At 50.9% G+C, this 19932-nt stretch overlaps 1 protein-coding gene across 14 annotated transcripts in view; it reads left to right on the forward strand.

The window, feature by feature from the left end:
- Pitpnm2 (phosphatidylinositol transfer protein membrane associated 2) overlaps nucleotides 1-19932 on the forward strand; it is a 139433-nt gene that overhangs the window by 108900 nt on the left and 10601 nt on the right. For 9 of the 14 annotated variants that reach the window (XM_050146338.1, XM_050146341.1, XM_050146350.1 and 6 more), the window contains 12 exons: nucleotides 3306-3520; nucleotides 4821-4942; nucleotides 6257-6484; nucleotides 11150-11485; nucleotides 12228-12323; nucleotides 14237-14338; nucleotides 14496-14566; nucleotides 16834-17081; nucleotides 17512-17701; nucleotides 17842-17961; nucleotides 18819-19051; nucleotides 19442-19620. In XM_050146338.1, coding sequence (XP_050002295.1) covers nucleotides 3306-3520; nucleotides 4821-4942; nucleotides 6257-6484; nucleotides 11150-11485; nucleotides 12228-12323; nucleotides 14237-14338; nucleotides 14496-14566; nucleotides 16834-17081; nucleotides 17512-17701; nucleotides 17842-17961; nucleotides 18819-19051; nucleotides 19442-19620 — 2140 coding nt within the window. The remainder of the gene's footprint in view (nucleotides 1-3305; nucleotides 3521-4820; nucleotides 4943-6256; nucleotides 6485-11149; nucleotides 11486-12227; nucleotides 12324-14236; nucleotides 14339-14495; nucleotides 14567-16833; nucleotides 17082-17511; nucleotides 17702-17841; nucleotides 17962-18818; nucleotides 19052-19441; nucleotides 19621-19932) is intronic. The other 5 variants (XM_050146342.1, XM_050146352.1, XM_050146346.1 and 2 more) reach the window with 1 other exon arrangement.

Genomic DNA, 19932 nt, shown 5'->3' on the forward strand with positions numbered 1-19932 from the left:
GTGCTCCCATTCTACCAGTGTGAGGATCAGGTGCAGACAAAGATAGGGTCCAGAAGGTGTCTGCTCAGCCTTGGCATTCCCCGTGGGCCTCCTTCTTAATGAAAGCATGTACATCTCAGCCCCAGTGGGTTCTGAGTGGCCCCTATCTGTTGCCTTACAGGTCCAGATCAAGCCCTGCTCTTCCCAGTCCCATCTGAAAGCATCAATGACTAAGTCAGAGCAGCTGAACCCTCCTCACCTCTCTATTCCCGGGGTCTTCAACCCTGTACCCTCAGTCCTTTCTCAGAAACAAACCTGAGCGATATATGGACTTTGGAGCCTTGTAGACCATACGCAGTACTTACTACAGCTGGAGTTAACTGTCTTCCCAAGGCAGACAGGGACCAGCTGTCCTCAGAGGCCAGAGCTTTTCGTGGCAGTAAAACTTTTCATTGCAGTGCAACTCAGAGGGAGACTTTTCACTGGCTTGGGTAGTTCTGGGCTTTTCTTCACTTTTTTAAAAAAAAAAATTACATTTATTTGGGTCAGGCATGGTGGCACATGTTTTTAACTTCAGAACTTGGGAGATCTGTGTGAGTTCAAGGCTAGCCTGGTCTGCATAGTGAGCCAGAAGTACACAGACCTTCTCCCTCTCTCTCTAAAATTATTTTTCTTTTTTGGGGGAGAAGGGGCAGGGAAGCATGTGTTCCATGGCACACGTGTGGAGGTCAGAGGGCAATTTTCAGGAATCAGTTCTACCTTCTACCATGTGGGTCCTAGGGATTGAACTCAAGTTGCCAGGCTTGGTGACAAGGGCCCTACCCACAAACAATCTTGCTGGAACTTCCTTTACTTTTCTGTTTTGGTGGTTGTTGTTTTCTATTATTCTTATTATTAATTTTATTGGTGTTTTTAGCCTATATGAATAAATGTATACATATAGGCTGGATCCTAGAGTTACAGACAGTGTCAGCTGCCATATGGGTGCTGGGATTTGAACCTGGGTCTTCTAGGAGAGCAGTCAGTGCTCTTAACCGCTGAGCCATCTCTCCAGCCCCGGTGGTGGTTTGCAAAGAGACTTTTTTTTTTTTTAAAATAGCCCAGGCTGAACTGGAATTCATAATCTCCCTGCTTCTGCTGGAATTACAGGCATGAGCACCAAGCCCAGCTGATCTGCATTGTTTTCATCTTAAGTTTTTGACAGTTTTGTACATGTGCACAATGAATTTTAGTTGTCTCCACCCCCTTGCTATTACAGTGTCTCATCTCTGCTCCATCCCACTGAATCCCAGCAAGGCCCCCCACCTCCATGACTTTTGTGCGCATGGCGCCCAGTGCATTTAATTAGGGTTGCTTGCATGAGTGGGAAATTATTTACTGGAGCCTGGGCAACTTAGCATTGGCTACACCACTGAAGAAAGTGACAGCTGACAGCCCCTCCCCAAGCCACCATTTACAGCCAGAGGCCCCTTGAGTCCTTCCCCCAGTCTTGGACAACTTTGTGTAGTAACTGTGGCTGCAATGAGTTCATGAACACAATGGCATTGTGTGTCCAGAAGACAGTTTCCTACAGCACACCTCTCCATCTTCAGGCTTTGTGTTCTCTTTGTCCCCAATTCCACAGTGTTCTTTGAGCCTTGATTGGGGTACTGGGTATGTTCCATTTAGGGCAAGCATATCACCTATCATTCTTTATGTTTAAATCAAGAATTTGCACATATAGAATGTACATGGGTCATAAGCACCACTGTGGTGGGCTCATGGCAAGTGAATAGACCTTTGGGAGCAGTGCCAGTTCTAGAAACAGAATTTTCTTAGCCACCAGTAAACTTGTGTGTCCAAAGAACCCCTTAAGTCCTAAGCAAACAGAGAGCAATGCCAGATGTCCTGTCTGTTATTCTGCACCTTATTATTTTGAGAGAGGGTCTGTCCTTTGAGGCAGCTAGGCAGCTGGCAAGTCCTACATCCTGTTGTCTCTGCCCTCTACAGTGTTGGGGTTACAGGCATGCATGCAGCCACACGTGGCTTTACATGGCTTCCAGGGTTCTGAATTCAGATCCTTGTGCTTGCACAACAAGCGCTCTTACCCGCTGAGTCATCTCCCGGGCCAGGGTATACCGTTTCTTCAGCTGGTGGCCAGCTGGATCGTTTCTACCTTCTTGCTGCCATTCAAGTACAAGGTTTGTGTGATACAGAGAGGTGAGATTCCAGCTTGCTTTAGTTTTTATTGTTGTTTACAGATGTTTGGGACCTTTTGCAATAACGTATGGATTGTAGCATCCATGTGCTGCTCCTACAAAATAAAAACACTAGAATTTTGCTGGTGACTTCACAGGTCTTGCAGGCTTCTTTGGGATTGTTGTTGTCTTCACAATGTTGAGTCTAACCTATGAAGAGAGGATGCTTTTCCAGTTGTGTAGGTCTTTAGTTTCTTTTGGTTCTGTGGTCTTCAGTTTTCACCTCTGGTCAAATGGATTCCTGTTTGTTCTGACAAATGCTTTTATAAACACAACCAGTTTCCTTTTGTGTTCTTCAGCTTAGTGTGTTGATTTTGTGTTCTGAAGCTTTGCTGAATTCATTTAATTAAGCCTAAGAGATTTAAGGAAAATTCTTTAGAGTTTTCTATATAAAGATTGTGTTCTCAACAAACTAAAATGATTTTTACTTTTTCTTTTCCAGTTTGGATGCCTTTTATTATTTCTTTTTCTTGCCTAATTATTGTGCCTGGAACAAACAGTACAAAACTGCATAGAAGCAGGAGTAGGCACCCAGCACTGGTGAGATGGTGCGCACTTGTAACCCCTTTAGGAGGCTAGAAATGCAAATCAGTACCATCCCTGCCTATGCTGTGACCTTGTCTCAAAAAATAAACAAAGGAAAGAAAGAAGAGGCCAGGTGTGGCAGTGCTCACCTTTAACTCCAGCACTTAGGAGGCAAAGTAAGGCTGATCAAGTGAGTTCAACTTTAAGGCCAGCCTAATCTACAAAGGAAGTTCAGGTCAGTCAGAGACCCTGTCACAAAGACAGGGAGGAGGAAGAAGAGAAAAGGGGGAAAATGGGCATCTTGGGAAAGCTCAGCCCTAGGATAGATAGGCGTCAAAATAGATGAATTGTGCTTTTGATACTTATACTTAAAGAAAAAACTCAGGGCTCTGTTCTCTTCCTTCAGAAGGCTTGGGGCTCATAGAGCCACAGTGCAGATTTAGGAGGCGGTGGTGCCCTAAGGTGACACAGAAAGAGCCAGCCTCAAGGCTGAAGACCTTTTCTGTTCTGCCCTCTGAGCCTCTTCTCTATGTTGACCACACACCAACATGTTTTCCCCCATAGAAGAAAAGCCGCAACGAGACGCATGGACAAGGCAGTGGCGTGGAGATCCTGGAGAACCGGCCCTACACAGATGGTCCTGGTGGCTCTGGGCAGTACACCCACAAGGTGTATCATGTGGGCATGCACATCCCTGGCTGGTTCCGTGCCATCTTGCCCAAGGCAGCCTTGCGGGTGGTGGAGGAGTCCTGGAATGCCTACCCCTACACCCGAACCAGGTGTGCCTGCCTCTACCTCCTCAGCACGCCATCTGCTAGGGGAACTCCACAGCATGTGTCCAGGAATTCTCCTGGCAGGCTCAACCCCCTGCACCCCTACAAGCATCAAACTCTGCCTCACACATGTCCCCTAATGGTTCACAGGTGGTCACATGCAGGAACGGGGCAGATGCCCCTGTATTGCCTGCCTCCAAAAAAATGGCAATTGAAGTCATGAAGGCAGGGACTGAGCAAGGGCTGGCATCTAGGAAAGTTCAGGGAATGAACATTCTCTAAGTTCCCATGAACAGAGACAGCCTGCTAGGAAGAAGTGTGAACTGAAGGTAGACCAGATGGTCCAAAGTCTCCCAACTCTGGGACTCTAAAGCTTCTGTAGCTTTGTTAATACATCCCTTGGTAAGCAGGGCTTTTCTCAGAACCCCAGCACAGGATCTTCACTCTTTTCTCCCCAGTGCTAGCTCTCACTGAGCACTTTAGCTTCCCAGGGCTTCCTCCCCTCAAACCCCACACCTGGAAAATGCTGAGAGCTAGTTTAAGATTTCCGAGAGCACTTCTCCATCCCAGAAAGGAGCTGTTCTGTTTTCAGAGTGGGCTACTTGCTGGTGTCACATCCCAGGAATGTCTGCCCAGATCCACTGACTTCATAGCACACTGCCATTGTGGCTGTGCATGCATCCCCACCACACCATACTCATATGGGTGCCAGATGTGGGAAGCTTCTAGAAGCTACCAAGGAAGTTCAATAGCTCTCATCCCTGTCTCTCTCTCCCACAAGCTGGCTTAGGACAAGATGGTAGGTAGTATAGGAAATAGACGTGACTGTCACATCTCAGCTAACTCCACCTATCTTCGTTACATTTCTCTTACTGTGAATAGACACCTTGACCAATGCAATTTATAGAAGAATTTATTGGGGCTTACAGTTTCAGAGGATGAGTCCATGACCCTCACAACAGGGAGCATGGCAGCAGGCAGGAAGCTGTGGAGCTGGAGCCGTAGCTGAGAACTTACACCTTCTCCACAAACACGAAGCAAAGGGAGACAGAGCACTAACTGGGAATGGCATGGGCTTCTGAAACTTCAAAGCCCACCACCAGTGAAACACCTCTTCCAACCAGGCCATACTTCCTAATCCTTCCCAAAAAGTTCCATCAACTAGGGACCAAGTATTCACATATATGAGCCTGGGGGGGGCATTATGTAATCGACCACACCACTTTGTTTCCAGTGTGGCCCAACAGACTGCTAGCTAGTGACAGCCCCTCCAGGGTTCAGTCCCAATGGATGTTCTTTCTCTCAGGTTCACCTGTCCCTTTGTGGAGAAGTTCTCCATTGACATTGAGACCTTTTATAAGACCGATACTGGGGAAAACAATGATGTGTTCAGCTTGTCTCCTGTGGAAAAGAACCAACTGATAACAGGTGAGCATGACAGCTGAAGCCTAGCAGGCAGCATTGCCACCCCAGGCCACCCTAACCCTATCCCTCTGCCCTTGCCTATCTCATCCTGAGAGTACGTTGGATTCTTAGGTGGGGGGTAGGATGGGGCACAGAGTGAGGCAGGACAGGCTTCCATGTCCTGAATGTGCATGCCAAGTCTGTTGGCTTTCTCCTCCCTGTACATGGGCTTGTGGACTCTTGAGGTGCTGTCTGACTAAAAGCTGCTTGTGAATGCCATGCCTACAGTAGACTGGCCCACACTATGGTGTCTGTGGCTGGAGTGACGGTGGCCTTTGCTGCTTTGCTCTCCAGCTGATGTCACTGTGCAGGAGGTGGTCTCCATTTGTTAAGCTTTTTTGTTTTAGACAGTGTCTTACTCTGTAGTTCTGATTAGCCCAGAACTCACAGAGATCTGACTGCCTCTGCCTCCCAAGTACTAGGATCAAAAGTATACACCACCATGCCCAGCTAAATCTTTTAAAAGAGAAATCAGAGTTGGAGATTTTTCATGTGAAATTTCCCCAATTTTTAAACATTGATAAAATGTTTAACAAGATGGCAAACAAAACACATCTGAGGGCCTAACACGGTTCTGCAAGCCTCTTCTAGATGGTAGTCTCTGGCCCAGGTCTACTTGCTTAGGTGCTATTCAGGAGCCTCCTCTAGTGACAAAGGACCATTGCGTCCTGATTCTCCATCCCCTCCACAATAGTCCCCTGTCCTTGACAAGCATCTCAGTGGTTCCCCAAGATCCCACCTCAATCCAACACTATTCTACTCCTGTGGCCAAAATGCCACCCTACTCTGGAAAGGTTCCTCAGTCTTGTCTATCCTTCCCTACCCTGTATTCTTCATGGGAATTCTTTTCCCATTGTCTCCTTGATTCACTGCCCCATTTACCTCTGCACGTGGACTATGGTATGTCAAGCTGACTGCAGAAAAAAAACTACAAGAACCAGGCCAGGTAGTACAGGCTGTTATTGAAGCTGCTTACGGGGAGATGGGAGGATCATAAGTTCAAAGTCACCTGGACAACTTAGTTTATGACCTTGTCTTAAAATAAAAAGTAAAAATAGGGTTGGTGATACAGCTTAGTGATAGAGCATTTATTTAGCATGTGTGATGCCTTAGGTTCAGTCCCAGTGTCACACACACTAAAGGAAACAGGAAAGGCTCTGGGCTGGCAGTCAGGGAGTCACCAGAAACCTTGTCCTATACCCACACCATCATACATGAATCCTGGAAAGGGTGAATAGAATTTGGGCAAACGTGACCACTCGCAGGGTGTCCCCATAGACATCATCGACATCGTCAAGGATCCTGTGCCTCCCAGCGAGTATAAGATTGAAGAAGATCCCAAGCTGTTCCAGTCAATCAAGACTCATCGGGGGCCCCTCTCTGACAACTGGATTCAGGAGTACAAGAAGCGGCTCCTCCCCATCATGTGCGCCTACAAGCTCTGCAAGGTGGAGTTCCGATACTGGGGCATGCAGTCCAAGATAGAGAGATTCATCCATGACACAGGTGAGTGTGTGCAGAGCTGGGGTACGCCTGCCTGTCTGCCTATGTCCATATTCTCCATATACTGGTTGTGTACTTACAGTTTACTCCTAGGAAGTAATAAGTATTAAGTTCTCTAGAGAAATGGGATTAATAAACTGAGAGAGAGAATAAACAGGATTTATCAGAGTAGTGTAGGCTGTGGTTGAGTTGAAGTACTCTAACAATGGCTGCCTCCCGATGAAAAGTCCAAGAATCTAGTCGTTTGGTCCATGGGGCTGGTGGTCTCACCTGGCCTTCAGCACACACTGGAACCCAGAAAAAGTAGGCTCTGATGCCAGTGAAGAAATAGACCTGCCAGTGACAGTGAGGGCAGGCAGGAAAAGGGCAAAGCTTTTTCTTCACTGCCGTTTATATAGGCTGCCACCAGAAGGTGTCTCCCAGGTTTAGGGTGGGTCTTCCTACCTCAAACATCCAATCCAGAAAAATCCCTCCCAGATGTGCCCAGCTGCTTGGGCTTTAGTTAATTCCAGGTGTGGTCAAGTTGACAACAAGAACAGCTACCACAGACCCTGAAGCCTGTGCCCAGCTCCCTTTCCCCATGCTATCTTGGCCATCTGTGGCCAGTGTGCCTGCTGTCCATGCATTGCCCAAACATTCCGGACCTGGCTGGTGTCTGATAATGTAGCCTGCACCCCACTGAAGCCAGACAGCCCCCCTCCTGCCACTGGGGCTCCTGGCTCCCAGGCTTTTTTCCCTCTATCTGAGGAGGTCCAGATCCTAGCTGGTCCTTAGCTCTGCTTCTTCACAGGCTGGAAACTCCAGATGGCAGAGTGGTTCAGATTTGTGCCCTTCACACCCACATGGCCTTCCCAGAGCAGATGTCCGAGGAACAGGTGGACTAACAGATGCCTGGGAGCCCCCAGCCAACTGTCCCAAGGCTCCCCTTCTCCATTTCCCTTGGAGCCCTAGACTCATGACCCCACAGTAACATCCAGGAAGAGGCCTTGGGACACCACAAGCAAGGGAAACTTACTTTATGCGTGAATAGAGCCACATCATTGACACCATGTACCACCCTCATCACATTGACTCATGACTACCCATGATGGAGCACTATTGCCTGTTTATACACTCATGACTACCCATGATGGGGTACTATTGCCTGTTTATACACTCATGACTACCCATGATGGGGCACTGTTGCCCTGTTTGTAGAAGATGAACAAAGACCCCCACATAAACTGAACCCACAACAGATACTCTTTGCGCTGGCAGTGGAGGTATCAGTAGACAGCCCCATGCAATATGGATGCTAGAGTACCTGTGCCTTCAGCAGCACACTGGGCTCTGAGTACAGAGCCTCCCACCTGGAAAGGAAGTGATGATGTGTACACCATGGGACAGTTTCACCAGCTCCACCCCTGGGGCAGCATCTCAGATACATCCTTTCCTGCTCCTTTTCCAGCAGTGTCCATGACAGTTGAGTGGAGGTGGCAGAAGGATAGAACACATCCCTACAGTCTGCCTGTCTAACCCATAGTAGCCGGGATTGACCAAAACAGCCTCCCTACTACCTCCCCACATCCCTGACTGAGACCTCAGGCCAGGAGGACAGTGTTGTAGAGGCAGCTTAGATCTCAGCCTGTCCACCTCACTGGGCCTTCCTCCTCCTGTCCATAGTCCCCACCTCCTAAAACAGGAGCACAGGATTCACCTCACAGGCAGCAACTGTGGTACTACCCTGGCCCTTTCCTTGCTCCCCTGTCTTGCTGGCTTGTCCTACCCTTTACTGTAGTCTGCCCTGTTATGACCTGCTTGGGGGTCCCTGGTCCTGGAGATAGTGGTTCCCAGGCTCTAAGATCCCCATTCCCCCACCATCCTTATGTAAACCCTGAGTTTCTGACAAAACCCAGACTCCTTAGCTTTCTGAAGTTTGATCTCCTCTGAAAGGAGGGTGGAGGGCACAGTTGTGAGGATAGCTGTGACATGCCATCCCCACGCTGCCATAGCAGTCACTGTTGCCTCTCTGAGTCCCACTTTCCTCATCTGTGAGGTGGGTGTAATAGTACCAGTTCTGCAGAGCTCCTGTGGGGTGAATCTCGGTGTGCAGAGCTGCAGGCAGACATGACCCAGCCCTCTCTGAGCATGGTGAACATCATTGTACTGACAATACAATGATTAAAGAAATAACTCCCAAAACTTAAGCTGTTCCCTTTATGCCTCTACAGTAGTGCAATGTGCCATCCATCCCTTCCAGCCTGCCCACGAGGAAAACATTCCATGTTAAGTTAGAGTAGACTGTGAGCTGAAAAGACAGGCCCAGAAAAGGAAACTGAGACTCACTCCTGAGACCTCCCTCAAATGTAAACTAGGAATACAGTCAGCTGAGGCTGAAGGAGCGTACCATCCTGCTCCATGGGTGAGCAGAGGTCTCCACAGCTAGCCCCTCAGAGGAAAGGAGGCATGGGGCATGGGAGGAGAAAGGGGAAAGCCTGAGGACATGCTGGGGCTGAGCCTCTCGGAGTGCTACTCTGAGAACCAGCCATCACTCCCCAAGGATGTCCTCTGGAGAACTCATGTACATTTAAGGCATGTTCAGGGCCACAAAATAGAAAAATTAGTCAGGCAATGATAACACATAGCTTTAATCCCAGCACTCAGAAAGCAGAGGCAGGTAGATCTCTGTGAGTTGAAGGCCAGCCTGGTCTACATTATACAGATGAGCCAAAGACCAACCAGCAGGAAAAGAACTAAATAAAACAGTGTTTCAGTTGTATCAATAGCAAACCCCACACCTAGAGCCACATAAGAGTGTGGGAAAGGACTCAGTCAGAGAAGCACGTGGCAGAAAACACACAGCACAGCGCATAGATGTCTGTTTCCCCAGACAGACCGTTCCAACACACCGTGGGAAACACGTCTGCACACTACACCCAGAAACAGGAAACAGTAAACACAAAACCTGGGACCTGTGCTTCTAGGAATAGAGGAGGGGTTTTTTGTTTGTTTGTTTTTGTTTTTTCGAGACAGGGTTTCTCTGTAGCTTTGGAGCCTGTCCTGGAACTCACTCTGTAGCCCAGGCTGGCCTCGAACTCACAGAGATCCGCCTGCCTCTGCCTCCTGAGTGCTGGGATTAAAGGTGTGCGCCACCACTGCCCGGCTAAGAGAGGAGTTTTTGAAGAACCCTGACACTCTGGTCCTTTGCTGAGTGGTGTGGACACTAATGTGCTACTTCCCTTCTATGCTTTTTTTAATGTCTGTGTGTGTGTATCTGTGTCTCTGTGTGTGTATCTGTGTCTGTGTCTGTGTGTGTGTCTGTGTGTGTGTATCTGTGTCTGTATATGTCTGTGGGGGGGATCTGTGTGTCTGTCTGTGTGGGAATGTGCATGTGAGTGCAGAGACCTGTGGAAGCCAGGTGAGAGTGTTGGATTCCTGGAGTTAGAGTTATGGGTGATTGTGAGCAGCCTGTGGGTACTGGAACTGAACTCTGATCTTTTGGGAAAGCAGCAAGTACTGTAGAGGTCAGAGGACAGCTTTTCCTTCTACAGTGTGGGTTCCAAGGATTGAGCTCCAGCTGTTAGGCTTGGCACCCACCGAGCCATCTCACTCCCCAGTCCCTGTTTTGGATTGTTTGTTTGTTTGTTTGCTTGTTTGTTATTGGAGCAGGGTCTGCTGTGACTCAAGCTGGCCTCCAACCCAGTATTGGCTAAGGATACCTTTATGACCTTAAACTCCTGCCTCCACGTCCCAAGTGCTAGGATCACTATGCAGCACTGCATCCAGCTTTTTTCTTTTCTTTTCTTTTCTTTTCTTTTCTTTTCTTTTCTTTTCTTTTCTTTTCTTTTCTTGTTTGTTTGTTTTGTTTTGTTTTTCAAGACAGTGTTTCTCATTGTAGCCTTGGCTGTCCTGAAACTCGCTCTGTAGACCAGGCTGGCCTCGAATTCACAGAGATCTGCCTGCCTCTGCCTCCTGAGTACTGGGATTAAAGGTGTGTCCCACCACCACCTGGCTCTTGTTTTAATTTTTTCATTTCTAAAGAAATGTGGGGTTAGGGGCGTAGCTCACTCAGTCAGTAAAATGCTTGCTACAGAACCTTGAGAACTGAGCTTTGATCCCACATAACCAACGAGGCTCAGTGGTGTATGCCTATAATCCAAGTACTGGGGAGGCAGAGACAGAAGAATTCCTGGTGCTAGCTGGCATCCAGTCTAGTCAGATCAGCAAATTCTAGGTTCAATTAGGGACCCTGCCTCAAAAAAATAAGGTGGAAAAACGATAGAGGAAAAAACACCCAATGTTGACAACCTCTGGCTTCCATACATATGCACATGCATAACACACACACACACACACACACACACACACACACACACACACACGAGACAGACAGAAAGAGAACCCAACCCATTTTAAAATCTGTTCTTCTTTGGAAAATTCAACAAGAAAAGTAGACCAGGCACCGAGACAGGAGACTCTTGGGAATTAACAGTGCCACTTGTCCTTGGGGCATGAAGCCCCTCCAGTGAACTGTGGCTTCTGACCAGAGCCTCTACTTAACAAGCCTGGCCTGCAAGTGTACGGCCACTGTGAGCCCCAGGCCATCTGGGAGCCAGTTTTCTAGGGTGGCAATGGAGGAACTGAGGCACAAATAAGCAGTGACTCAAGCTGACCTACGCTGTGCCCCAGTGCACACGGCCTCTGTCCCCCGGCTCTGTGCAGGCCTGCGGCGGGTGATGGTGCGGGCCCACCGGCAGGCCTGGTGCTGGCAGGATGAGTGGTATGGGCTAACCATGGAGAACATCCGAGAACTGGAAAGGGAAGTACAGCTCATGCTGTCCCGAAAAATGGCCCAGTATGCAGAGAATGAAGGAACGTCGGAGCTCTGCAAGGACAGCTCCCCTCAGGTCCAGGCATCGACAGCAGCCTCTGAACCCAGCAGCAGCAATGGGGAGGCCCTGGGCCGGGGCCTGAAGAAGCAGTGGTCCACCTCCTCCAAGTCCTCGAGATCCTCCAAGCGGGGAGGTGAGCTGGGGTTCCTGCCTTTTGATTCAAGGCTTACCTTCCCAGTTTCCATGGTAGCCATGCCACTGCTGCGTCCTTGTAGTTCTGGGTCTTTCCTCTGGACATAGTAGAGCTAACTCTGTGGAGCCTTTCACGTTCTAACTGGTACCAGGTGGGACTTTACCATGAAGTGAAGCTGCCTCTTCCATGCAGCACCCCCAGACTTACCTGTAAGCCCCAGACAGACAGTCTGTAACTTCGTGACTCTGGGGAGTGATTCTGGGTAGGCCTCCCAGTAAGAGAAGACATCTTCAAGGTATCAGACCCTGGACCACAAGGTGAAGCAGGGTCTCCCCGTGCAGCCAGTCAAGCCCCTGTAATATGCCTTTCCAGCCCAGTGCACCTGGCCCTGGGCTCATGGCATTGGGATGAAGTGAGCCAGTACCTTATTCTTCTGTTTCTTCCTGCTGCCCTGCCCTGTCAGCTCTGCTGGGGCCACATTTAAGGAGTTTACTTATGGTCAGGTCCAGTGCTACTCTGAGCATACACCCTAAGCTCTCCCTGGACAAGGCAGCCAAGTGGTCTACATAGGTGGGCCCTAGACACTCAGCCCCTGCTTTCTTCATTTCTTTCTAGAGTGAACTCTTCTGATGGTGCCCACTTAGCCCTCCAAGCTACCATCACAATTCCCTGCCTGCTATGACTGGCTCAACAGAGTTTTTCTCTGCAGGCCAGACCATCACACAAGGGTTTTGCCTTTCAGCCAGCCCCTCCAGACATAGCATCTCAGAGTGGAGGATGCAGAGCATCGCCAGGGACTCCGATGAAGGCTCGGAAGATGAGTTCTTTGACGCACAAGGTAGGTAGACAGCTCCTACAGCCTGTGGGGACTTCTGGGGCCAGACGCAAAGAATTGTTAAAGGGTATGAAGCACCTGTCACTGTACTGCTCCTGTGACCTGTACCTACACCGTCACAGGGAGCAGCCTGGGGCTTGGGTGTAGAACACAGAGAATGAGATGAGGTCACTGGGAAGCCACCTCACTTGAGTTTAGGGTCTATGTCAGGACTTAGGGCATAGAAGGAGAGTGCTGTTCTTATTTTATTTTTTTTTTATTTTTTTTGGTTTTTCGAGACAGGGTTTCTCTGTGGTTTTGGAGCCTGTCCTGGAACTAGCTCTTGTAGACCAGGCTGGTCTCGAACTCACAGAGATCCGCCTGCCTCTGCCTCCCAAGTGCTGGTATTAAAGGCGTGCGCCACCACCGCCTGGTGAGAGTGCTGTTCTCTTGAACAGGAATAGGTAGGTTCTACCTACCCATACCTACATAGCCGTATGTATACACACATAGTCGTATGTATACTTACATAGCCATACCTACCCCCACCTCATAAATGACAGAGTTCTACCAAAGCCTTTCCCAGATTAATTTGTCTCCATAAGTATGACTTAACAGCATCCTCAGTTTTTGTGCTTGTTTTATTGTGCTGTTGCTTTTCTTCATTAAATTAATGTAAATTAATATGCATCTAATGTGGATACTTTAGAAAAAGCAATAAGCAGAAACTAGATGAACTTAACCATTTTCCCACTAATGGCAATAAGTACAGCGGGCACACAGCCAACTGCTCACCTGTGCCAGATTATGCAAGCACTGCCTTACACGAAACCACAAAGATGCTCTCAACAAAGCCAAAGGGGCCAGCAGGCAAGCCCGGGAAGATGGGTGCTGCTGCACGCTGGCAGCCCCGGCAGCCCCAGAGCACACAAATAACAGGAGTGCAGAATGATGAAAGCGTGCCCACAGCTGAAGAGCAGGGTCCTCTCGTCCTGTGTCCTAGCATGGAGGGGCAGAGGAGCTGCCCACATGTGACATCTTAATTACCTGGCCAGCCATACTGACAGGGAGAGAACATGGGGGAGTTCGTGTCCTGGCTTGTCCTGGAGTTAGACAACCTGGAAAGGGGCCACAGGGGACTCCTGAGCCAATCTCTGCACTTAACAAGAATGGAGAAGGGTGTCTTTGGTGCCCCACCCTTCCCAGCTGGCTCTTTTTCCTTGAAAGAGGAAAAACACCTCATGTTGAAAAAGACTGTAGGGCAAAGACACAGCTGCCAAAGCAGCAGGCTTCTCAGGTCCTGCCCAGGAGCCAAGGAGGAGAGGGCGGCCAGCATGAGCTTGAGCCCAGGCAGCTGCCCGACCCTGGGAGCAGTTCTGGGGAAGCAGAAATGAGAGTCCAGTCTTGGGTGACATGTTCACAGCAGCACCTTCCCTGAGCTGTGTCTTTCTGGACGTTAAACAGCATCAGCTGTGAATGGATAAACAGGGACAAGGGTAGGTCTGTAGAGGGAAGGAGGCGCCACCACACTCAGCAGAGAAGTCGAACCTCAAAAGCACAGAGCTGTGAGGACACAGTCACGCATGGAAGACAACACAGTGTGTGACTGTGTCCACTGAAAATGCCCAGAGTCGCCAGAGGCCTGGACGAGAGTTCATTATGCTGTGAGGCCTGACTGCTTGTCATCAGCATGAAGCTTCTATTCGAGGTGATGGGAATATTTTAGAATTAAATAGTGATGTGCCCACAGCATAATGAATATACTACATGTCCCTTTAATATGGTGTGGATGGGAATTTCTGTGACTGGCCAGTTGGTTTGCAGCTACCTGGCTGTCCTATTAAGAAAGAGCTGAGAACACTGGGCATGCGGACTCCAGGAACATAGGAGGTTCAGTGTGTCCCCAGTCCCCACTGAAGTCTCTCTTTCTCCCCCAGAGGATCTGTACAATGAGGAAGTATTCCCCAAGGACATCACTAAATGGAACTCTAATGACCTCATGGACAAAATGGAAAATCCAGAGCCTGAGGACCCACAGGGTAACCAGCCTGGGGGGTGAGGGTGTGGCCTACTCCTGTCTTACCCAGTTCTCACACAATGGTGGGTCCCAGGGGTTTTCAGGATTCCTGGGCCACAGCTCCCTTTGGCTACCAGGTGTCCACAACACCAGTAGTTAGTGTGGCTTCTGTGTTGCAGACGGTCTATACGGCCAGAGTGGCCCTGAGTTCAGGGTGGCCTCCAGTGTGGAGCAGCTGAACATCATTGAGGTGGGTGCTCTGGACACTGAGTGACTAAGGCTGTGGGGAGGGGACTGGGGGCTGGGGGCCCAGTACAGAGGCAAAGCTCCCCAGAGCCAGACATTTACCAGAGAGGCTGGGGTCCCTTTCCCTGCCACCTTCCTGTGGAGACACCAGCTAGCCCCATCTCTGTGATATTCCTGAGAACCAAGGACAGCAGACAGCCCCCAAGAAAAACCTTGACCAAGCTCCTCCTTTGGGAAAATACAATGAGAACCTTGTAAATTCCAGAGTAAAGCTAAGAACTTCACCATGTTCCCATCCTTTCGGTGGCACCAGAAGAGAAAAGGAAGCAAAGGAAGGAAGCAAAAGTCGCATAGGCAGAAGTGACATGGCTGTGGCCCTTGGAGTCAGGCAGAACTCAGTGTGTCCAATAAAGCCTCTTTCTGGAGCCTGTGTCCGCTTTGGGGGTTCTTTGCTAAGCTCGTGCTCCTTCCACCTGCAGGCCGTCAGAGCTGTTTGCACTGGGGCAGGAGCCAGGCCTGGCCAGGGTTGTCCCATGCTGCAGTCACAGTCACTGCCCTGCTGTTTGCAGGCTGCCCAAGGTGGATATAGCACCTCCATGGGAACTCTGGTCTCCCTGGAGGGCCCAGGAGAGGCAGGCACACCTCTTCCCTCCTGGGGGCTTCTCCTTTGAGGTCTAGAAGGGGTAGTAGATGAAGGGAACGATTGTCAGTTGTTGCTGCTTAATGTTAGACAAAGCAAGCAGAGAGCCTTCCAACTCAGCGCACACAGCTCTGACTGTCCCCCAGGAGAGGGGTGGAGCCAGAGGCTCAGGATCTGTCTTGGGATGTACATTTGGAGGAGCCCAGCACTGATTCTGGCACTGCCATCCAAAGTCAGACCCTTCGCCCATACTAGCCCCCAAACCGGAACCTTCCTTCGTGGAAGGATGGCTTGATAGGAACATTGACTGGGGGGGGGGGGGGGGTTGCCCTGGCTCTCCATAGCTGCCTTCACTACTCTTGTGAGCTCTGTTCCCACTAGAGTTCAGGACAGGGGGAGTTCCTGTCTTAGGCTGGATGTGAAGAAAGCTGTTTCTGGGCTTATGGGGGTTCCTGAAGGGTTAACCAGTGAGGAGTCCAGCCTGATAAGTACACGGAGGACAATCTGGACACCCCACCAGTCCAGTCCCACCCACCCTCAGGTAACAAGTATAGCTGAATTGCACCACCCTGTCGAGGAGCTGGCAGGCTGCTGTAGATACTTTTCCCGTAACCTTGTGCTCATCGTATTGGAGAAGTCCCTGTACTTGGTCCTGACGGAAGTGACCCAGGCCAGCCTGTGGTGGGCAGTCCCTGAATGTGCAGTTGTTCTACCCCAGCCCCTGGAGGATGGGCACACTCTACTCTCTTTCCCGTCTACTCTCACGCCCCAGGACTCAACAGACACAAACCAGGGCTCATTCTCAGACGTGTACCTGGAACTCAGGGACGGGGCCACAGCCTGGGCTGCCAGGAGAACTAGCAGGAGCTTCGGGGGCTATTCTCTCCTGGTGCTAATGAGCCGTATGACCAGCGCCTGGACCTCCCCAACCTACCACCTTGTCTATGAAAGGAATAGCTCTGTACCCCCGTGCATAGCTGAGCATTATCCTAGGGTCTCACTTTGACTTCATAGTAAGCCTGGTCAGCAGGAAGGTAGGTTTGTGGTTTGCTCTTCCTCTCCTGTCCTGCTGCAGTGTGCTGGGACCCCGCCTCTACTAGGATCCCTCTGTTCTTGAGGATCTTGGTCTTAGAGTCTGGAAGTAACAGGGCTTTGGACTGAGTGACAAATGGAGGACCTCAGAGCCAGACTACTTCCCTTGCCTCGGCCACTCCTAATGATTCTGTCTCTGGACCAGCATGGCCTCACTATTTGAGCCAAACCAGACCTATATCTAAAAGCAGACATGCAGCAGACATCTAGAGGCCTGATTGCCCAAGCAGAAGCTGGTGCCTGAAACCCTGGTGGTTTCTCTAGAAGATACCCTTTCTTGAGTCTGCTGTGACCCTGGTCAGGCCACACCACTTCCTCCAGTCTTTGTCCTTGCAGGGATCCAAGGGAAGGCTGAGGCTGTGAACCCAGACCTCATAACCAGATCACCAAAAGCCAGGTTATCTGGGGATTTAGATTAGGGGTAGAATGTTTGCCTATCACATATGTATGAGGTCCTAAGTTCAGTTCCCAGCACAACAAAAACTGACTAGGGTATCTGGTGCCTGGCAAGGAATTCATACCCACCACTGCCCATGCAGGATGAGGTGAGCCAGCCACTAGCCGCGCCACCCTCCAAGATTCACGTGCTGCTGCTGGTGCTGCATGGAGGCACCATTCTGGACACTGGAGCCGGGGACCCCAGCTCCAAGCAGGGTGACACCAATACTATCACCAACGTGTTCGACACCGTCATGCGTGTGCACTACCCCAGTGCCCTAGGCCACCTAGCTATCCGCCTGGTGCCCTGCCCACCCATCTGTGCTGACGCCTTCGCCCTTGTCTCCAAGTGAGTGGCAAATGCCTGCCAACACCCATCATGCCCCGCAGGGAGAAGCAACCACAGCTGTCCCCACCTGAAACCCTGAACAGTATGTGACTCCCCAGAATTAGGTCCTCTGTCCAGATTGTCCTTTCTACCATCCATCCCTCAGCCTGGAGACCACAGAGCTGTGCAGACAAAATAAGTTCAGATTCTAGGAGGACCATCCTCAGGCTGAGTTCATGTTCAATTCTGTAGAGTAGGGATGCTGGCCTGCCTTGGGTTGAGTCTGCTCAGAGTGGCCCTGGCTCTCGGAGGCTGCTCAAGGCCTCCCTGGGAGTGTCTGCATGAGTACTCTGGGGCAGGTAGCTCTGTTTGACCTGCTTTCTAGATGGGGGAGGACCTTTGGGTCAAGCTGAGTTTACCTGCCCTCTGCTGACACAGCCCCTCCCCCCAGCCTCAGCCCCTACGGCCATGATGAGGGCTGTCTGTCTAGCAGCCAGGACCACATCCCCCTGGCTGCCCTGCCCCTGCTGGCCACTTCTTCACCCCAGTATCAGGAGGCAGTTGCTACAGTGATTCAGCGGGCTAACCTGGCCTATGGAGACTTTATCAAGTCCCAGGAAGGTGTGACCTTCAACGGACAGGTGAGTGGTGACAGAAGGTAGGGAAAGACCTTCCAGGGTGGGCTGGCAAAGAACCAGGGGGAGCCGAGGGTGGAGGTGCTTTTCCCAATTAGCAACCCAGCAAGCAAGCAAGATTCAGGCCTCTACCATCTTGCCTCCAGGTCTGCCTGATTGGAGATTGTGTTGGGGGTATCCTGGCGTTTGATGCCTTATGCTACAGTGGCCAGCCAGTGTCTGAGAGTCAAAGCAGCAGCCGCCGGGGCAGTGTGGTCAGCATGCAGGTACCTAAGCAGGGGCAGAGGGTGGAGCGGCCTTTGTTCCCAGACCCCCACTAAGGCCTGCTATCTCTGATGTACTGCAGAGACTGGCTGCCTTTCCTGCTGTAGGACACCAAGCAATCAGCTGGCCTGGGTTGTGTCCCACAAGCAGCGTGCCCAGCCAGAGCCCTGAGGAACTGACTTGCACACCACAATCCATGCTCTATCTATTCTGTCCATTCAAAATGTCCAAGCCCATGAGGCCCAGCAGGAGTTGCCCACCAGAACAGGAGGATGAGAGGGCTAGGAGACACATAGAAAGCATATGTCCTGGGTCTCAGGCTCTCAGGCTAAGGGAACAATACCCAAGGCAGGTCAACAGCAGCCCAAAAGAGCTGAAAGTGTACCTCAGTGTCCCCCAGCAGACAGATGGGAAGGACACGGGTTGCTGGTGCACGTGAGCACAGGCAGCAGGCTAGAGCTTGGGGTCTGGAGAACCGTTGCAGTGTGTTAGAGCCCAAGAGAGCATGTGGCTTCACACACCAGAGTCTGCACTGCATGGAACAACTCTGATTCTAGGAGGTGAGATGGGCATACCTTATTCCCCTCTTTGTCTGACCCTGATGTCTTCCAGCTGTAGAGTGGCCATCACCTGGGAGAAATCACTGTATGCCAAGCCAGTCCTGGAATGAAGGCTGCTAGGACTTAGCCAGTAGTCTGAGGGGCAGTGGGAAACAAGACTTTCCCCTCTGGTTGGGTGAGAAGCCTGCAGCTGGGCAGTGGCCAGCAGGGGCTGGAGTCAGGAGGGAGGGGTTCACAGAACACTGAAGAAGGGCCTAGGCTGGGGACCACCTGGCAGTGAGCCTCCATGGCCATTCCAGGACGCTGACCTGCTGTCCCCGGGCATCCTGGTGAATGCAGCACACTGCTCCAGTGGTAGTGGCAGTGGCGGAGGCTCCAGCCTGGAGAGTAGTCGGCACCTGAGCCGCAGCAACATTGACATCCCCCGCAGCAATGGCACCGAGGACCCCAGAAGGCAGCTGCCCCGCAAAAGGAGCGACTCATCCACCTATGAGCTGGACACCATCCAGCAGCACCAGGCCTTCCTGTCCAGGTAGGGTTTGAGAATACTACTTAGAAGGAGAAAGGCCCAACATGGAGGAACCAGGGTACTCCTTCACCAATCCGCATGCCAATTGCATACACGCTGTTATGGGAGTTCCTGTTTGAAGGACTTCCCAGCTTACCAGGTACTGTGGTCCTGTATACAAGGGCCACCCTTAGCCCCTGGAAACACATTGTCCTGAGGGTGGGAGTGAGGTGGAGTCGGGGTATCTAAAGGCAGGAGGCTCCCTGAAGAGGTTGTGACCCACTATCACTAGGAGTGTCCCAGCAGGTAACCCTGCACTCATGACAGCACAGGGCTCAGTCCCTAAGAGACCGTGAAACCCAGCCTGACCCTTGTGAAGCTGACCCTGGGTGACCTGCACGTCCCCCACTGCAGCCTTCATGCCAGCGTACTGAGGAACGAGCCCAGCTCCCGCCGCTCAAGCAGTTCTACGATGCTGGACGGTGCCGGGGCCCTGGGCAAGTTTGACTTCGAGATCGCCGACCTCTTCCTCTTCGGGTGCCCACTGGGGCTAGTCCTAGCCTTGAGGAAAACAGTCGTCCCCTCCCTGGATGGTGAGAGGCCTGCAGGGATAAGACAGGTTTTATGAACTGGACAGGAGATTCCATGGATCAGTCACAAGGCCATGGCCACATGCCAACCCTCTCAATATCTCCATTGCCCTTCTCCACCTCTCCAGCAGCTCAGTCACCTGTCCATCCCTGAAACCACTTCATACCTCTCTCTAAGGTCCCCTGAAGCAGACCGGATGCACAGCAGGTCAGGGAGGACAGAAAAAAGAGACCAGTCTTTGGTGTAGGGTTCACCCATAGAGCAGATGAGGCCGTGGTACCTCACAGTCTATAGAGATGGGCAGTAGGGCAGTA

Source organism: Alexandromys fortis, unplaced genomic scaffold (assembly GCF_014885135.2).
Source record: "Alexandromys fortis isolate MF-2015 unplaced genomic scaffold, M_Fortis_MF-2015_v1.1 scaffold_56, whole genome shotgun sequence".
Taxonomy (NCBI): domain Eukaryota; kingdom Metazoa; phylum Chordata; class Mammalia; order Rodentia; family Cricetidae; genus Alexandromys; species Alexandromys fortis.